The sequence below is a fragment of the Crassostrea angulata genome, chromosome 1, assembly GCF_025612915.1.
Source record: "Crassostrea angulata isolate pt1a10 chromosome 1, ASM2561291v2, whole genome shotgun sequence".
NCBI lineage: Eukaryota > Metazoa > Mollusca > Bivalvia > Ostreida > Ostreidae > Magallana > Magallana angulata.
The window spans coordinates 47,129,486-47,148,030 of record NC_069111.1 but is presented as its reverse complement, the minus strand read 5'-3'; the positions used below and the strand labels follow the sequence as shown (position 1 = coordinate 47,148,030).

General features: G+C 32.9%; 1 protein-coding gene and 1 long non-coding RNA gene across 2 annotated transcripts in view; both read left to right on the top strand.

The window, feature by feature from the left end:
* The first annotated feature begins 1,751 nt into the window (after window positions 1–1,751).
* The window catches only part of LOC128155385 (atrial natriuretic peptide-converting enzyme-like), a 53,703-nt gene continuing 36,909 nt past the window's right edge, over window positions 1,752–18,545 (top strand). The window contains exons 1-4 of the mRNA XM_052817079.1: window positions 1,752–1,817; window positions 13,024–13,062; window positions 16,455–16,559; window positions 16,784–16,888. Of these exons, the coding sequence (XP_052673039.1) occupies window positions 1,781–1,817; window positions 13,024–13,062; window positions 16,455–16,559; window positions 16,784–16,888 (286 nt within the window). The 5' untranslated portion in view covers window positions 1,752–1,780. The remainder of the gene's footprint in view (window positions 1,818–13,023; window positions 13,063–16,454; window positions 16,560–16,783; window positions 16,889–18,545) is intronic.
* LOC128155411 (uncharacterized) lies at window positions 5,915–9,025 on the top strand. The gene is made up of 3 exons (XR_008239599.1): window positions 5,915–6,205; window positions 6,600–6,698; window positions 7,101–9,025. It is a non-coding gene; the product is annotated as an uncharacterized LOC128155411 (long non-coding RNA).

The window sequence follows — 18,545 nt, the reverse complement described above, 5'->3', positions numbered from 1 at the left end:
AACGTGAATCAAGATTTGTTGTATAGGCAAATAAAGCAAATGTGTTTTTGAACAGCCATTTTTGATTGATTATAAAAAAAATTCAGTAATAGATATGCATGTAATTGTTGCAAATCTATGAAAACTCCCTAAAACGGTATTAATTATGCTCTGGACCCCTCTCGTTTTTGTTTGTTTGTTTTTTTTTAAATTAGAATAAATTGAACATGGCTACCTGGATAAAAAAAAATGAAACTGCGGAGAAAGGCTTAAAAAAAATAAATGAAATGACGATAAATATAGCACAGAAAACCATTCAGAGATCATTTATTAGATCTAAATATTGTGGCATACTTTATATGCTTACCATTTTAAATCTTTAACAAAATGATTAAGATGATGTTATTTAAGCTCAAATATTGTACAATTTTATGAGTCTAAAACGGTAATAATAAATTGAATATCATTTACTTTCATACATATTAACCGCTTTAAAATCTCGCACTCAAAAAATAATAAAGTTAAAGTCCATTTTTCTATTTGTAACATGCGTTATTTTAGCAATTTACCCTTTATTTTTGCTTTTAACATATGAATATAAACAACTTTAATAATTTTTAAATTTTTTTAAATCATGCTGTCAAATTCATTGTACCTTATACCTAGAGTATACATGGTACACATCTACGCCATCTTAGATTTATTTAAAACTGTCACATCAACAGAAAGTTTTGTTTGAAACACATCGGTTATATTAGTTTGTGACCCTCTCCGTCTCCCGATCGGTTCTTCAACATCTAAGCTTATGATCGATTCAGCCAAAGTTAGAACGGCGCTTAACACCTGTTCGTAATAAAAATCATTCCTCAATTCCTCAGCTTCTGTGTAAAATATGCGACAAATGACTAAAAGAATTACGGAGCTCTAAAACCATTAATTTCATGTGAAAGCGGACCATTTTTATACAATGAATTATAGAAAATCTACCATGCTTTTTATAATTATAAAACAAGAGTGAATAAATATGACGCATCCTGATAAGTGTAGATAGCTTGGATTTTATTTGTATACATAAAATCGTGAATCGCCGCGAATAGGCCTACCACAAAAGCTGGTATTTTTTCATAAATAATCAGAAATCAAAATCCTAACAATATGCACTCCCCTAATATATGTACAATTGATCTGGAAAAAAAAACCGTTTGGTTTCGTCAACCGAATGATGGTTTGTTTATGCAACCCGCATAACATCGATCGCAAAGAAAGTAAACTTATCAGTTAATATAAATATAGAATAAACAGTGAACAGAATGTAAACAAGTTTGTTTTTGATTTGCCAAAACATAGTAAAATAGCAAATATTTCAATGTTCAATTTGTATAATTCAATGAGAATATCAATATATAGCGGAAGGATTATTTAAATGTAACCCATATTTCCTGATGGTATAAAGGTATACAATCAGTATAATAATGTATATAGGAAGTAATCTGTAAAAGGACATTGGTCTATACATTGGAACAAATTTACTTTCGTAGCCGAACCTAAACTCGCAGGCCTTTTTAGCAGTACAGGTTAATATTGAAGGACTCATTTCTATTTAATGGTGATTTCCGTATATGAATGTTTTAAAACAAATAAAGAAACATGGCAATTCTTCGTCAAAATTTTGGTGAAAATATTACAACAAGATCAGACAATATATGCAGAAATTTAATATCTTATCAGTGGATCTTATATAACCATGCATACAATCATATTTGTCGTCAGATTTAACGAGATAAGTTTTGAGTTAAAGACAATGAGAAATTCAGTATTTTCCCTAGTTTCCATAGCAGGTAAATATAAGTTATTGCATCCTTTGTTGCAAACGTAAGTTATTAAGATTCAGAATAGCTTACTCAAATGACACTCTTATTTTTCGAATAATAGTTAGAGCATCCAAGTGGTTTGTCAATTATTGTAAAAATTGCAAGCATGCCAAAGTCTGTATGTAGAAATTTTAATATTTTTATTTTATATTTCTATTAATACCACAGTGCAATCCGTTACAGTATTGGGTCGTCGATTTGCTTTAACTTTATGTTACAAACGGTCTCATTAATATTTCAATAATTATTGAAGTTTGGTTTTAGTTGGCGAAATAGAGCAGTTTAACATCTGTTCAAAACTACACTTCATTCCACAAATGAATCTGTGTTCTGTCTTCTGTCCAAAGTTAATTATGCACCATAAATTCTAAAATTTTTTGTTTTTTATCAATACTTAAGATTTAAAACGAGTTTTTCGAAAGAAGTACCAGTTCTAAATATTTCTCTCTCGCAACATCCTATCTTGTCAGGTTGAATGCTAAAATTAAGTATTTACAGTAATTTTGCATCACAAAAACGGCCTTATAAGGAAGTGGTTAATATCATTAAAAAGATAATTTCCAACAGTTAATCTCCGTAATAATTATTTAATTCCTGTCATTTTCTCCGGATAAAAAGAGAAAGCGTATCATTGAATAATTAATTCGCTCTGATATTCTCTTTCATCGATTTCAAAGATACTTTTGTTGACATCCAAATAACACTTTTATTCCTTAATAAAAAAAAAATCGATAAATTTATACGAAGCAGCAAAAAAGTGGAAGTGAGGTGATACAACTAGTAAAGTGGATTAAATGATTACACTTGGTTATACCGTTGTGAAGATAAACTATATATATATATATATATATATATATATATATATATATATATATATATATATATATATATATATATATATATATATATATATATATATATAACAGAAAGCCGATTCAAAACTCTACCGGTTTCATTATAATCTTCAGGAACTCCTGAAGATTATAATGAAACCGGTAGAGTTTTGAATCGGCTTTCTGTTATTTTTTATTATTTATTACTTGTGTGGATTAACTTTACGTATTTTGGATTATATATATATATATATATATATATATATATATATATATATATATATATATATATATATTCTTTCATAATTTAAATCTCTTTTGTATTGAAAACCAAAAACATCAATTATTTTGACGTCATGCCATCTATCCGGAATGCGATATTCTAAACCCGAATTTAACATTTTGCTGCAAATATCAACACTCTTTAAGATATTAAACATGGGTTTAAATATTATGGCAGCGAAATATTGAACCTCACCCCTTGTGATTTCTCATTCTTAATAAAAAAACAGAGGGTTCTTAAAGCATTATGACCGCGGTATATAAAACACCTAACTCCTCTTATTTTCATCGCTATAAGATGGGGATTCAACATATCATGACCGCAAACTATTAAACCCCTCTTATAATCAATTCACATCACTGGATGAAAAATCAAGTTTCAGCAAAACTGAAACTATATGGAAACCTTGCTGAAACTTGAAGTTGAAGTTTCATGTATAGTTTCCGCAATGCGGAAACCATTATATCGATTCAGCAAGTATCCGTTAGGTTTCAGTCAGCAGAAACTTTAGTCTAAGATTCCTGATGGTTTCCGCAATGCGGAAACAAAATTTGAATCGTGTGAAAAGTTGTGTAGATTATTATGGAAATATCAATCAGTTTCAGAACATTTCCGCTGCTGAAACTTTTAAGTTAAGATTACTGATGGTTTCCGTAATGCGGAAACTAAATTTGAATCATGTGAAAAGTTGTGTAAATTATTATGGAAATATCGATCAGTTTCAGAACATTTCCGCTAGGTTTCAGTATGCTGAAACTTTAAGTTATGATTCCAAATGGTTTACGCATTGCTGAAACTATTACTAAAATTGATTTGAGTTTAATAGTGATATCATTTATTTTCAACAGGTTTAAGTTTAATTCTAGCCTAATGATAATGATTCCGTATAGTAAGGTTTCAGCGTGACTGAAACTATATGTATACATGTAACTATCTTCAAATGTGGCAAATAAGGCGATTAAGAACCGGTGCCTTACTAAGTAATTAATTGAATTTGAAAAGAAAAACTGATGTCTGATCTTGTTTAATGCATATGATGAAATCATTATTAATCTTAGGTACTCGGGCACGAGTATACATGTGTATACATTCTTTGTCCAGGTGACCTCCTCTGTGATTTTCCTGTATATTCTGTGTGGATTGCAAGGTTTTTTCTGTCAGGAGTGAACAAAAGACTGTTACATAACATATACACAGTGCGAAGCGTGAGTTTATAACTGGAGCCCGGCGGGAATGTTTTTTCAATTTGTGTGTACCTGAGTTAGTAAAACTGATAAGTACATTATAATTATTTAGTAAAAAAAAAATCTAGATAGTTGTATATCGCAAACAGTGTATGAAGAAGTATTTTACTTAATACACTCAATAAATTAATATACCTATTTTGTAAGACTCCTTCTTAAATCATTTAGTTATCATTTGAATGAACTTTGAGGTACAGTAACTAATTAAGCAAACAAATTAAGGTAAAGTCGTTGTAAATTTTTACAAATCGTACCAAATATTCGTACAACCTGAGGTTTTTAATACCACGCCAACAGATGTACACAGGAATTTTTTTTTTACAAATTCTACAGTTGATAATAACAAGTAAAACCCACTTGGAGTTTGAGTCTAATATAATAATTGTTTTTAAATTATTTACATGCATTTCAGACTTTACTACATGTATGATTGTATCATGATTCACTGGCGTCGGAAGCAAATTGAAAGTGGGGGGGGGGGGGGGGGGCTAGACTAATCCTCAGAAATATTGAGGAAAAACCGTAAAAAAACCTAATTCCCAAAATCATGAAAATCCTTATCCGGGGGGGGGGGGGATTCCTATACTATATACTTCCGAAAATAAATTTACCTACCCAATTTTTTTCCCCCAAAATCATGAAATTCCTAATCCGTGTTCGGGGGGGGGGGGGGGGGCTAGTATGCCTATTACTCCAACTTCTCAATCTTTCAAGGTAGATTTAAGAACAATTACATTTCCGGTGAGAAAAAGTGTGGGGGGGGGGGGGGGGGCTATGTGCCTATTGGTTAAGTCTAACTTTGCACTAAGCCCCCCCCCCCCCCCAGCCCCCCCCCCCCCCCCCCCCCCCCGGTTCGACGCCTATGTGATTCGTGCATTTGTATACTTTGTATTTACTTTCTGTACTGTAAACACAGATATTGATACATGTTTATGAAACATGCACATGTTTCTGTTATAAGATATTATAAGCATTATTTATAATTTTACTGAAGTTATACGTTATATTACAAAATCAGTTTAAAATCCAGCACTAGCCATGTGGTGCACGTGATTTTAATCCCATTTTTAAAATTTGATTATACATTTGTATACATTTGATGTAGAAAGTATACCAAATAATTAAAATTATATTTTGTTTATATATCAGTCCGACGTGTACATCTTACTTCCCGGCTTGTTTAACGCGTTTGTATTTTAATTTCATAAGTATTCTTAACGTACTCTTCATCGCATGACCAATCAGTGCAGATGTGTAACTGTAAAATAATTGCCATCAATTCATCGTAGTTGTATATTCACCGTACGGGTGAACGCTGTTAACTGGACCACGTTATTTGATCGGCATCTAATTATATTTGTGATTTCTGTGTGTTCATGCAGAACCTGCTCTGTGATGAACATTATATTTTCACACCTCTATATTCTGAATAAGAATATGACCGTGCTTAGAATCGCGGTTAAAATTGGACAAGTCAAGACTAACTTGTCAGTAAACTATATATGGTTCTATCATATTTAGTTTGACAAAATCATCAGGACATGTAAATAAAATATAGTTAAAGACAAAATCTGATACATATGTCTCCTTCAAACTTGTTTAATTTCATTAGACATTTGTACACAAACGGTCGGCCATTTTTTTTGGTTAATCACGTGTTACAAATACAATTGTAACAAACACACGCCAATACTTTGTCGTATTTAACCAGGAAATACTGACACCGAAAGTTCTTATTTAAGATAAATATACATGTAAAAAGTATACTGTTCGGTAAAAAATGATAATTTTGATTAAACATTATTCATTTCAAACTATCCCAAGATGCACTTTTCCAAGATTTACGGGGTTCTGATTGGTCAGTATTGGCGCAGTTTATGATTCCGAGCGAAGGTTAAAATGGACAAGAAGGTGCTGTTGTAAAATGGAGAATTAAGAAGCATTAATAGCCTCTACAACAAGATGATAATGCAGGAACGAAGAACTCATGTCAAGGTAACTTAATTCACAATATAGATATTCCCAATAACATTTTCAAGGCTCTAATTTATCTCTCATTTGTAAACGAGATCTCGCGCCATCAAATCAAGATGGCGTCATTTTTTCAAACTTGGTTCGGCGTTTTAATTTTTATTACCGTATCTCTTTTAAATATACGTTTTGACCAAGTTAACCATTAACCAACTTTATATGCATGATAATCAAGATTATCCAGGGTATACACATATATAATTATATAAACGTCCCTAATATATATGAATGCTTGGTTGGTAAACAAGACGAACAATGAATCTTTCGCACATTATACAATTTACGAACTCTAAATGTAACGAAAAAAACTTATTAATTAAATCCGGAAAATGAAATCTTTCACGTTTTTCTTTTTCAGCATTGACAGCATACAAAGTCAATGTTTCCGGTGATTAGTTGCTCCTCTGTTCGGTGATTCACGTGAATGTTTTGACCAGCTGGACGATGTGAACGCAAGGTATTGCTTTGAAATTGATTATTTTCACCATTAACTTATACATGTGTTGGATGTTTATAATTTACTGTAGTAATTTTTGGGAAATCCAGGTCTAAGTTCTTGAAAGGAAGGTTGATTGGGGGGGGGGGGGGTGGTGGTGAAACACACTTATTGTTGATAAGTTTTTCCATTGTTCAACAAACAATAATTGAATCAAAATGAAAATAACATAGCTTCAAACATAAAATGAAACATTTTAGACCAGATACTACTGTAGCCATTATATGACATAGTTTAAACAGCAACTGGCAACTGCATAGTAGCTTCTGTATTCAGAATTTTATTCAGAATGCTTTTATTACATGTTAGGCTGAATTTTTATTGTTTAAAAATCTAAATGAAACTTTATTATTCTTGTTTAAGATAAATAGAACAGACATAAAGTACAGCCCAGTGAAAGGAACAATTTCATCGCAAGAAGAGGAATTTTAATGCTACCACTGTCCAGAACTACTAAGTCTGCTGTAACCATGATGTGATCATATGAGTGCTTCACCGGTCTGGACAATGGTCGAAAATCCCCCAAAAAGGCCTATTTCCATAAACTACGACTCGGGTTACATCAACAACAGCCAAGGACACTCCTTATTGATTCGAATGGACACATCCCTACGACCCGACTAAACCTCTGCAGAACAAGACTTTTTAACTGTAAAGTATTCTCATTTCAAAAAACCTATAAACTATAAAAGTACTTTTTTTATATGATCAAATACCAGTATATTACAATGTCTGTCTGTAAGCTAGAATCTTAGAAAATCACATGGTTTTGACTTATTAAATGATTGATTAGATATTAACTTCCATTTTCTTAAATAATTTGTTATATTTGCAAGTATTGCATAAAATATTAGACTCCATGTAACATTTATCCTCACACCTCCAAGTTGATAAGTGTCACCTACTTTTTTTTCCATTTTCTTTGTTTAAACATTTATTGATACATGTAACTTAGTTTTTATTTGCAGCAATATATGCAAAATTAAGAAACCAATCTTAAATGTAAAAACACTGCATTAGGAGATGAATGCATGGGTCATAGAAATGATAAAATACACCAAACAATATTCAATTATGTCGTATATGAAAATATATAAAGACAACAAATACCCCATGTATTACAATTTTTATATAACAAAATTACTTGGATGGAAAGTTGTTATCATGTGGGTTTTATTTTAATCTGTGTTATGTAACTAATATTGGAATTAGCTTTTATATCATAAGTAAAATGCTGGTATTGATGAGAATTGTAAGGTGAATGATCTGTGTGATACTTTGTATTTTATACATTCATGCTACAAAAAGCAAGTACATGTACATGTAGTAATACTTGTCATATATAAACAATATATATTTTACTTCATGTCTTGGATTTAAAAATATTAATGTAGGTAAAGTAGTGAAATGTAGGAAGGTAAACCGTGTGTAAAGAAGAATATTCATCAGGAATGAAGTGTGTTGCAATCAGCATAATTAATTAAATGTGTACATCATATTTTTGCACATGATTTGACAGACTGCTCCATTGTTCGCTTTTTATTGGCCAACAAGCTTTTCATATCTCCCTCTGGGTCACCTATTAAATACTGACAGGCTTATGATATTAAAATCTGATCAGTTGGTACATCATGGGTGGAAATGAAAAGTTCACTTTGGACTTAATGGATTATCAAAAAAATGATATCAAATCCTGTTCTATTGTAAAACATTAGATTATATTACATGTACTAACAAAGAAAAGGTTTATCCCAACTTGTAAGTGGGTCACTTTGACCTAATTTTGGAATTTATTGACATATTCAAATCAAATCTGGGTCATACCTCTATAGTCAACTACTATCTTGTAGTGTATTTTTTTTTTTTTTTAAAGATGGATACTACTGTATAGACTTTTCAAAAATATTTTATGGTGTACATATTCATTGTAGTTCAAAACAAATTGAGACAAGTGTATTATGTTCATGTAACAGTGAAGTTTTCTTTGTTTATTCATGTTATTCAAGTTATTTTGTAAATTGCATTCATATTTTTAAAAAAGTAAGATCTTTGTTTCATTTTTAAAGGGAGATTTGATAGGCATTTAATCGAGATGAAAAAAAATACAAATGTAAATATTTTTATGGGAGTTTTTTTTCTTGTGCAATTTTATCATTTTTTAGATAAAAGTCCCTAATAAGGGAATTGCCATATGGATGTTTCTCCATTATTGTATCTTGGCTGTATTTTATTTATTATTGGAAACAATTTCAGATTTTTGAACAAAATAAATTTGGAACTGTTTGAAATTGTTTTGTTTGTACATAAAGTAGAAACCTTGCTCAGCTTTTGTGAAAGCAAAAATATAAAAAGTTTCAGTAAGTTTCAGTTGCGGAAACCCTTTGTAAACAATATGTATCCAAATTGTATATGGAGGTTGAAACTATGCAGAAACTTCAAGTTTCAGTAAGTTTCCGTCGCGGAAACCATTTGTAAACAATATGTATCCCAAACGTATATGGAGATTGAAACTATGCAGAAACTTCAAGTTTCAGTAAGTTTCCGTTGCGGAAACCATTTGGATTCATGGACAGCCTAAGTTTCAGCACTGCGGAAACTTAATGAAACTTGAAGTTTCCGTGCTGAAACCTGTCGGAAACATAAAGTAACCTTAAGTTTCCGCAGAGTTTCCAAAGGGTTTCCGCAGCGCTGAAACCAGATATTTCATCCAGTGCATTGGAAAGAGGGTGAACATTTTTGTTGCTGCGGTATATTGACCACCCTTTGGTTTTCCATTTCAGGGGATAGGGTGTTCAAAATATGATGGCCACGATATATTAAACCCACTTCGTTTTTTCTGCTTAAGGAGAGTGAGTTAAGATATTCTGGCCTCGATTTAACTTACCTCATCCTATTTACAATTCCAATTGGGCCTTTTAAATATTTTGGGCTCGAAATGTTGAACCTTTTTCTGATTTTCATTGCTATTGGAGAGGGGGTTCTAAAAATTATGACCACGATATATTGAACCCCCCTCTTAATAAAAATTGCTATAGGAGAGGGGATTCGAAATATTATGGCCGCGAAGTATTAAACTCACCTCTTTTTGAAACGGGGGTTCAAAAATGATAGCCGCAATTTCTCTAATTTAAGAAAATATTGTGATGGCTTAATATTGACCCCCCTCTGATGTTCATTTCCATTTGAGAGGGGGTTCAAAATATCATTGCTTGAAAAAATTGCCCACCTCCTCCATGATTTGATTGCTATTGGAGACGGGGTTCAAAATATTATGGATGCAAAATATTGATACCCCTATTTATTTCCAATTCCAGTGAGAGATGAGGTTTCAAAGTATAATGAAAGCAATATACGGAACCCTCTCCTATTTTTATAAGGGTTTAAAATAATATTGCGCGATATATTGATCCCCCCTCCTATTTGCATTTTCAATTGAAGAGAGGGTTTAAATTATATGTCGTCGAAATACTGAACCAATCTCTTATTTCCAATTCTCATTGTAGAGGCCGGACTGAGGGGGTTCAAAATATCATGGCCGCAAGATATTGAACACCTTCCTCAATCTGAATTGAAAATAGGAAAGGGGTTCAACATATCAGGGTCATGTTATTGTAAAATTATAATGCCCTCATTCTTTTTTTAATTCTCTATGATTGTTTTCCTGTCTTAGAAGTTTCCCTGGGTATCAATATGAATCCAGTGACGTAACATTTGACTTGTGGATTGTGCATTTGGTATTTAAAGGGTCATGGTTACGATTTTGGTCCAATTCTATTTTCTGTTTTTATTATACATATGAAATTTGACAGTCCGTCATATAGCTAGTAGCACGATACAGAGCTTACAATTCTTTGTCATGTAACAAAAGCTTTGTTTACATAACACTAAATTGTAAGCTTTGTAACTTGCATATAACTCAACGAAAGACCGTCAAATTTTGGTTGCCTATTAAAGGGCTATTATCAAGATTTTTAATCTTTTCAGAAAAGACCCAAAACTTCGGTATCTCGAACTTGGCGGAACTGAGTAAAAACTTGGAGATATCCGAGGGTTCGAGATATCGAAGTTGATGAAAGTTGGTCTTTAATGTTTCTAGACACGCAAATGCACATATTTTTTTCTATACGTGTATAAACACATGTATATAGTCATTTATGTTATCGTAATTCATAGTGTATAATAAAACACTCAAAGATTTAATGTGTTTTATTATTATTGTATAAACCTAAAATGTTCTTCAATTATCTTGAAAAGCAATACTTTATAAAAGAAGACTTCCGATCGTCTTTGTTTGTCAGCAATTCTTGCAACCGCATATACATTACTCTGGCTAAATTGATAAACCAATTACGGTAAAAAGAACAAAAACGGAAAACGAAAATCAACATAACTTATGCCTTCTCGACTTCTGTTATAGCCTTGAATTTTGTTTTAATGGTAAGCACCATTGCTAGATCATCTAACTGTCTCCCGGGATTAAGACCGGGTCCTTCGTTAGATTGTTTATCAGAGATGATGGGTACCGAGAATTGAGTCTCTAGTGTAAATTTGATTAATTTCTTGATTTCTTTTTCACTTTTATGTCTTTACAAAATAATCAGTCCAAGTTATATTTAATTATCGTGTCCTCCGATGTCACTATGTAAGCATCGTCGATAACCTGGCTTGCATAATTATGAAGAAAGGGTTTCAACAGCTTGGGACTGTTAAGGCGTGAAAATCACAGGTGACCTCGCAGTAATAGCACGTGCTATACTAACGGATCTGTTCAATAGACCGGAAAATCGGCGTAAAAGAGAGACAGTGCACTGAAGGTGTGAAATTACCGAGGCGGTTAATTGACTTGACTTCGAGATAACGCATGTCTTTTAGTGACTGGGGCCGTAAGTTTACTTCGAGATAAGCGGGGTATTCGAGATTTCCGTGTTCGACATACCGGGGTTTTTTATATTCATTTATATAGTAAAACTGGTCGGGACCACATACATACCTCGAGATATCCGTGGTATTCGAGATATCGGTGTTCGAGATACCGAAGTTTAACTGTATATGTTCCTTATTATGTAAACATTAATGATTGGCCCTAAAAATGCGAAATTAGGGCCCAAATTAGTTAAATAGACGATTCATTTCAAAGCTCCGACGATCGAAATCTCCAGTTAATTAGATAGGGTGTCACGTGGTGCCGTGACGTCATAGAAGCAATAGCTCTGACTGGTGATACTAGTATAGTGATAGATATGCCTTTGTAAACTTTACGTGATCTATTTTCTGAAAACGAGTTTCATGACATCAATGACATTCCTTTGAGGGTAGAGATTCAGCCGTATATGTTCGAACCCCCCGCAAGAGCCGAACCTACGGAATATTCGTAAGAGATCAGCGAAACAAGTACTTCCGATGGCGATGATGAAAGTCGACTTTTAAACACTATATGGTCAGTTGTTATACTTAAAAAAGGTAGATAGAGCCATTTTATTGGTTATTTATTGAGTTTATTTGTGCAGAATATATTCAATACACAATTATGTGGTTACAAAATGGGGGATAATGTTATTTATTGGCGTAAAAAACCAGAGATATTTAGTTGTCTTATTGAAGCATTATAAAGCATTAAATGCGGAAGAATAGTTTTAAAAAAAAATCGTGACCACGACAATTTAAATATTGTCACATTTATAAATACTTTGATATTGCTAGAAGTACCAGTCTGGGGTCATTTTCATTATACAGTAATAAGTCACGACTGCCAGCGGTCGTCCTGTAGTTTTTCTTTATTTCCCCCAACAAGCTTTGTTTACGTTGTAGCCAATACCCATAGTTCCGTATTCTTTTTTTTTTTATCTTTTTCCCAAGGGATATTTCCGAACAGCTCTCGTAATGAAAACATTTCTTTCGTAGCATTTAAGATAAGTAGTCCTATGTTTGAGGGCAGGGGGATAAATAGCATTGATGTCGATTTGTAATTCAAAGGGTAAAGGGTTTGAGATTTGTTATATATTTGTCAGATAGTGCGGTTTCTGCACTGTACCTGTCAATATTACAACTTTTTTTTATCACGGTAGTTTGACTGGTTCAAGACATGGCAATATATCATAATTATTTAAAAACATTTCGATTATTTTTTGCTTATTTATCATCTTAAACACTGTACTGTACTCAGGTGACCGTTTCGTCATCGGGTCTCTTGCTTGTAAAAGTTGTGTGTATCCATTCGTTAATCATTGAAAATCATATATAATTCATGTAACACCCTAATCAAACAATTTTATTACTATTTTTATAGGAATGTGTATTCTCATTTTGGAAGGACCAGGATGGAGCGGTCAGTCTGGCAAAGGATCAACGTCTTAGAAAAAAATTGTCTATGCCCTCTTTAAATTTAAAAAGCTCAGCAAACACACATATTATCATTTAATATGATTTTAAAAATTACGAAAATTTAAGTTTTGGAATATGTACGGATGGATGGATGGATGGATGATGAATGTATTTATGTATATATGGATGGATGGTTGGATGGATGGATGCATGCATGTATTTATGTACAGTCTTACATAATATTTTCGTTTTCAAGGCATTTACATATAGGAGAGTATGACTTTTATCTTATCATTTGGAGATAATCCTTCAATGAGTGCACACAAAACTTTTAGAAGGGAACAACCAAAAATAACACAAACTACTTCTAATAAAGGTTACGCTACCTTCTTCCAAAAAAGTTGTCGTATTGTCGCCACTATACATATTATCAGTGGAAATAGTTAAACCTGCAGCTTGAAAATAATGAGTTAACAAAAAGGAACAAATGCATGTAACACAGTAAATGGATAGCATAGTAGTACACATATGTTTGTAGTGTACAATTAACTGACAAAATGAGTTTAATAAAAAAAATCAATGAAAATGTAGTGTATCAGTAAAACATCTCTATATAAATATTATATACGATAGACTTGTAATTTCATGTCATATACGAAGACTCAAGAAAAGACCACTTTTTAGCTCACCTGAGCTGAAAGCTAAAGTGAGCTATTCTGATCACATTTTGTCTGTCGTCCGTCTGTCTGTCCGTCTGTCTGTAAACTTTTCACATTTTCAACATCTTCTCAAGAACCACTGGGCCAATTTCAATCAAACTTGGCACAAAGCATTCTTTGCCTAAGGGAATTCAAAGTTGTAAAAATTAAGGACCATGCCTTTTTGCAAAAGGAGATAATTAGGAATTTATGAAAATTTTCGAGACATTTTCAAAAATCTTTTTCTCACGAACTATAAGACCAGGAAAGCTGAAACTTGTGTGAAAGCATCCTCAGGTAATGCAGATTCAAAGTTGTGAAAATCATGACCCCCGGGGGTAGGATGGGGCCACAATGGGGGTCAAAGTTTTACATAGGGATATACAGAGTTAATCTTTAAAAATCTTCTTCTCAGAAACAAGTCAGCCAGGAACGCTGAAACTTGTAAGAAAGCATCCTCAGGTAGTGTAGATACAAAGTTGTGAAAATCATGACTCCCAGGGGTAGGTTTGGGCCACAATAGGGGGTCGAAGTTTTACCTAGGAATATACAGAGTAAATTTAGATAATCTTCTTCTCAGAAACTAATCAGTCAGAAAAGCTGAGGCTTGTATGGAAGCATCCTCAGGTAGTGTAGATTCAAAGTTGTAAAAATCATGACACCCGAGGGTAGGGTGGAGCCATAAAGGGGGGTCAACGTTTTACCTAGGAATATATAGAGTAATTCTTTAAAAATCTTCTTCTCAGAAACTAATCAGCCAGCAAAGCTGAAACCTGTGTGGAAGCATCCTCAGGTAGTGTAGATACAAAGTTGTGAAAATCATGACCCCCGACGGTAGGGTAGAGACACTATGGGGGGGTCGAAGTTTTACATAGGAATATATAGAGTAAATCTTTATAAATCATCTTCTCAGAAACTAATCAGCCAGCAAAGCTGAAACTTGTGAGGAAGCATCCTCAGGTAGTGTAGATTCAAAGTTGTGAAAATCATGAGCTCCGGGGGTAGGATGAGGCCACAATGGGGTGTTAAATTTTAAAATATGAATATATAGAGTAAATATTTAAAAATCTTCTTCTCAGAAACAAATCAGCCAGGAAAGCTGAATCTTGTGTGGAAGCGTTCTCAGGTAGTGTAGATTCAAATTTGTGAAAATCATGACACCTGAGGGTAGGGTGGAGCCACAATGGGGGGGGGGTCAAAGTTTAACAATGGAATATATAGAGTAAATCTTAAAAAATCTTCTTCTCAGAAACTACTCAGCCAACAAGCCAAACTTGTGTTGAAGCATCCTCAGGTAGTGTAGATAGAAAGTTGTGAAAATCATGACTCCCAGGGGAAAGTTTGGGCCACAATAGGGGGTCGATGTAGAGTAAATCTTTCAAAATCTTTTTATCAGAAACTTATCAGCCAGGAAAGCTGAAACTTGTGTGGGAGCATCCTCAGATAGTGTAGATTCAAAGTTTTGAAAATCATGATCCCCAGGGGTAGGGTGTGGCCACAATGGGGGGTCAAAGTATAACAAAGGAACATATAGAGTAAATCTTTGAAAATCCTCTCCTCAGAAACTAATCAGCCAGATGATTTTTTATAATTGTTAAGACTTTGGCCCCAGGACAATTCTTTTGCCCCACAAGAAGGTTCAAAGTTTGATGTAGGTTTATATCCAATATATAAACTATTGTTAAGGATCTTTTTGAGAACTGCAATACTCAACATGTGATATGACTATAAAATCATCCTGTTAGAAAAGGGACTAATGATTATAAACATAAGAATATCCAGGGGGAAAAATGGATTTTAATCTATACAAGATCTACACGTATTATTGTCTATTGTCCAGATAGTTTGTATTGCGACTCCATTAAGCTGATTTTATGATACTTATTATTCCTCAGGTGAGCGGTGTGGCCCATGGGCCTCTTGTTAAATTGTATGACAAAGATTAAAACTTAATAAGGGAAGTAACTCAACTTAAATGATAAAAAACCTGTCCTCTTGATTGTTCTAAAGAAGCAAGCTTTAATTTTGGTCTTTTCATTTACTAATCAGTTTATCTAATTTTTGCAGTTTTAAAAGATATATTTGACCAAAAACAATAATATTAACAATTGATTGGATGGAGCAATCTTATCTGCGTCTTTGAAGCCATTGAATTAAAATTAATTCCGCATTAAAAGTTTGCAATTAATAATCTAATGTCAACATTTCTTAAAGATTTAATTTTTTTTTTGTCTATTTTACTTTTAACCACATACATATATGTACAATATAATTTTACATTTTTGAAAAATAATGTCAAGACTACAGCTTTTATTTTATATGGTAGGCACGCATTGTACAATGATAATCACTTACAGAACTTGATGTTAATTTTTGGGAATGATGTCAAGAATGTGATTTGGTTGTTTAATGAAGATATTTAATTTTGAATTTCAAATCTCCGATTCTTGATTTTCTATGATGTTTATTACGCCTTAATTTTTTTTCTAACAACTATTTATAATCGCAGATAATGCTTTACTGAAAAAAAAACTTTTGTAGTTTTAAAATTCCGCCATTAAAAACTAAAAATAAATATGGTAACCGGGTATATTTGATCATAAAAATGATTCAAAATATAAATTGACATGCAGGTTCTTCACACATTCTAAACCATAAATCTTGGTCAACAATATTTCTATTAACTTCTTTTAAACAGTTTTAGGATGCAGCTCTAATAATGATTGTCGTCATCATGACTGTGATTCCGGAGAAACGCCTCAGTGTTCTTCTCATAGTTCTCATAGACACTGTCATTGTAAAGGTATATTTCAATACTATGTCATGTAAAAAAGTTTTAATTTTGAACTACTCTGAAACGATCACATGTTTTACGGTTTTTCGTTGTTGTAAAATTAAGGGCAACTGATATTGCCGTTGAGAAATTAATCTTGAATACTGTATTATGTTAAATCGTGTAATTACTATACATGTAAACTGTTTTCACGTGGCCAACGTAAGAGCCACATCAAAATTCTTGTTTGACAGATTCAGGATGTCACTCTGATTTAGACTGTCTGTCTCATTCCTGTGGTACCGGACAAACGCCTCACTGTTCTTCTCATAGTTCTCATAGAAACTGTTATTGTAGAGGTATAATTTAATTTTCATTTTTTCCCTAATCTGAAACGATAACATGTTTTTCATTTTTTTGATATAAAAATTAAGGGCAACTTATATTGCCAAAGAGAAATTAATTATTGCACTTAAAAGCTTGAATACTAAATAATGGTTCATCTTGTAATAACTATACATATTAACTGTTTTCATGCGAACAGCGTAAACACCACATTTAACTTCTTGTTTGACAGATTCAGGATACCACTCTGATATTGATTGTCGTCATCATCCCTGTGGTACCCACAGGGCGAAAAACAATCTTCAAGCAAGTCCTTAAAGGTGGCTTAAAGGATATACAATCTTTAAGCCTCCTTTAAGTCACCTTTCAGCTGAGCTAATAGGTCCTTGATGTCCAAACTTCTTTAAGTCACCTTTAAGCCATCTTTAAGCCACCGTTAAGCATCTTTAAGTGTCATTTACGCTCCCTTTAAGTTGTCTTTAAACCATCTTTAAGTTCCCTTTAAGTCAAATTTGATCAAACTGAACAATAAAAATATATCTTAAATGCAAAGCTCTTTTATAGGGATGGGAGGTGGTGATCCGAGTGATGATATAATTTCCAAGGAAGGGGGGGGGGTGTTCCAGGCGGTATTAATTGTCGCTCTATTAAACACAGATCGCTATCATCAACAACGCTCTGATGGACACAGATTGCCGTTATAAGATTCTTTATAAAAAAATTTGTTTCAAAATTATTGTAGGTGTTAGCGCAGTCTCTGTATCTAAATTTGTGCATGAAATTATATTTAAGTATCTTTGTTTCCTATTTTATAAATTAATCGGTGAAATACATCTCTCTCTCTCTCTCTCTCTCTCTCTCTCTCTCTCTCTCTCTCTCTCTCTCTCTCTCTCTCTCTCTCTCTCTCTCTCTCTCTCAGTTCATCCGGCTATTAAACAAAATTATGTTAATGAACCAAAAATGCATGATTTAAGTTAATAATCGGTTTAAGGTTTATATTTTTTTTTCAATTTTAATTATTTCTAGGTCTAATTCTAGATCTGCTAGATACATGTTAAAGATGAAAAGACTCTCAAATGCCTTTGTTATATCGGGCAGGATATTACTGCTTTGTTAGTCTAGTTTTGTTCGTTTGTGTACATCTAATTAGAGTCTATTGTTTGTCCAACTTAAGAAAACCCCTGGAACCAACACAGAATCGTATACAAAATATACACAACAGTTGTATCGTGTGCCCAGGTGCACATTTGTGTATATCTAATTAGAGTCTATTCTTTGTCCAACTTAAGAAAACCCCTGGATCTAACACAGAATATACAAGATGTACACAACAGGTGTGTCGTGTGCCCAGGTGCAAGTCAGGGTTTCTAAAGGCGTTGAAATCTTAGTATGTACGTGTATACGATAAGTTTAGTGAATAAAAGTTTATTTACATTTGTAATTCATTTTCAAAGTATTATTTCCTAACTCTGGGTTTTAAAAATGTTACGTCTACAAATTAAAGATACATGCATTTAAGAGTAAAATATAGAGGCTAATTAATTACTGTACCGGTGATCATTAATAGGGGTTAATTGTTTAAATATGTGTATAAGAGTAAATATGTCAATTACCCGGCCTGGTACATCATACAATTGTATGTACAAGTATTATTATAATACATATACTATA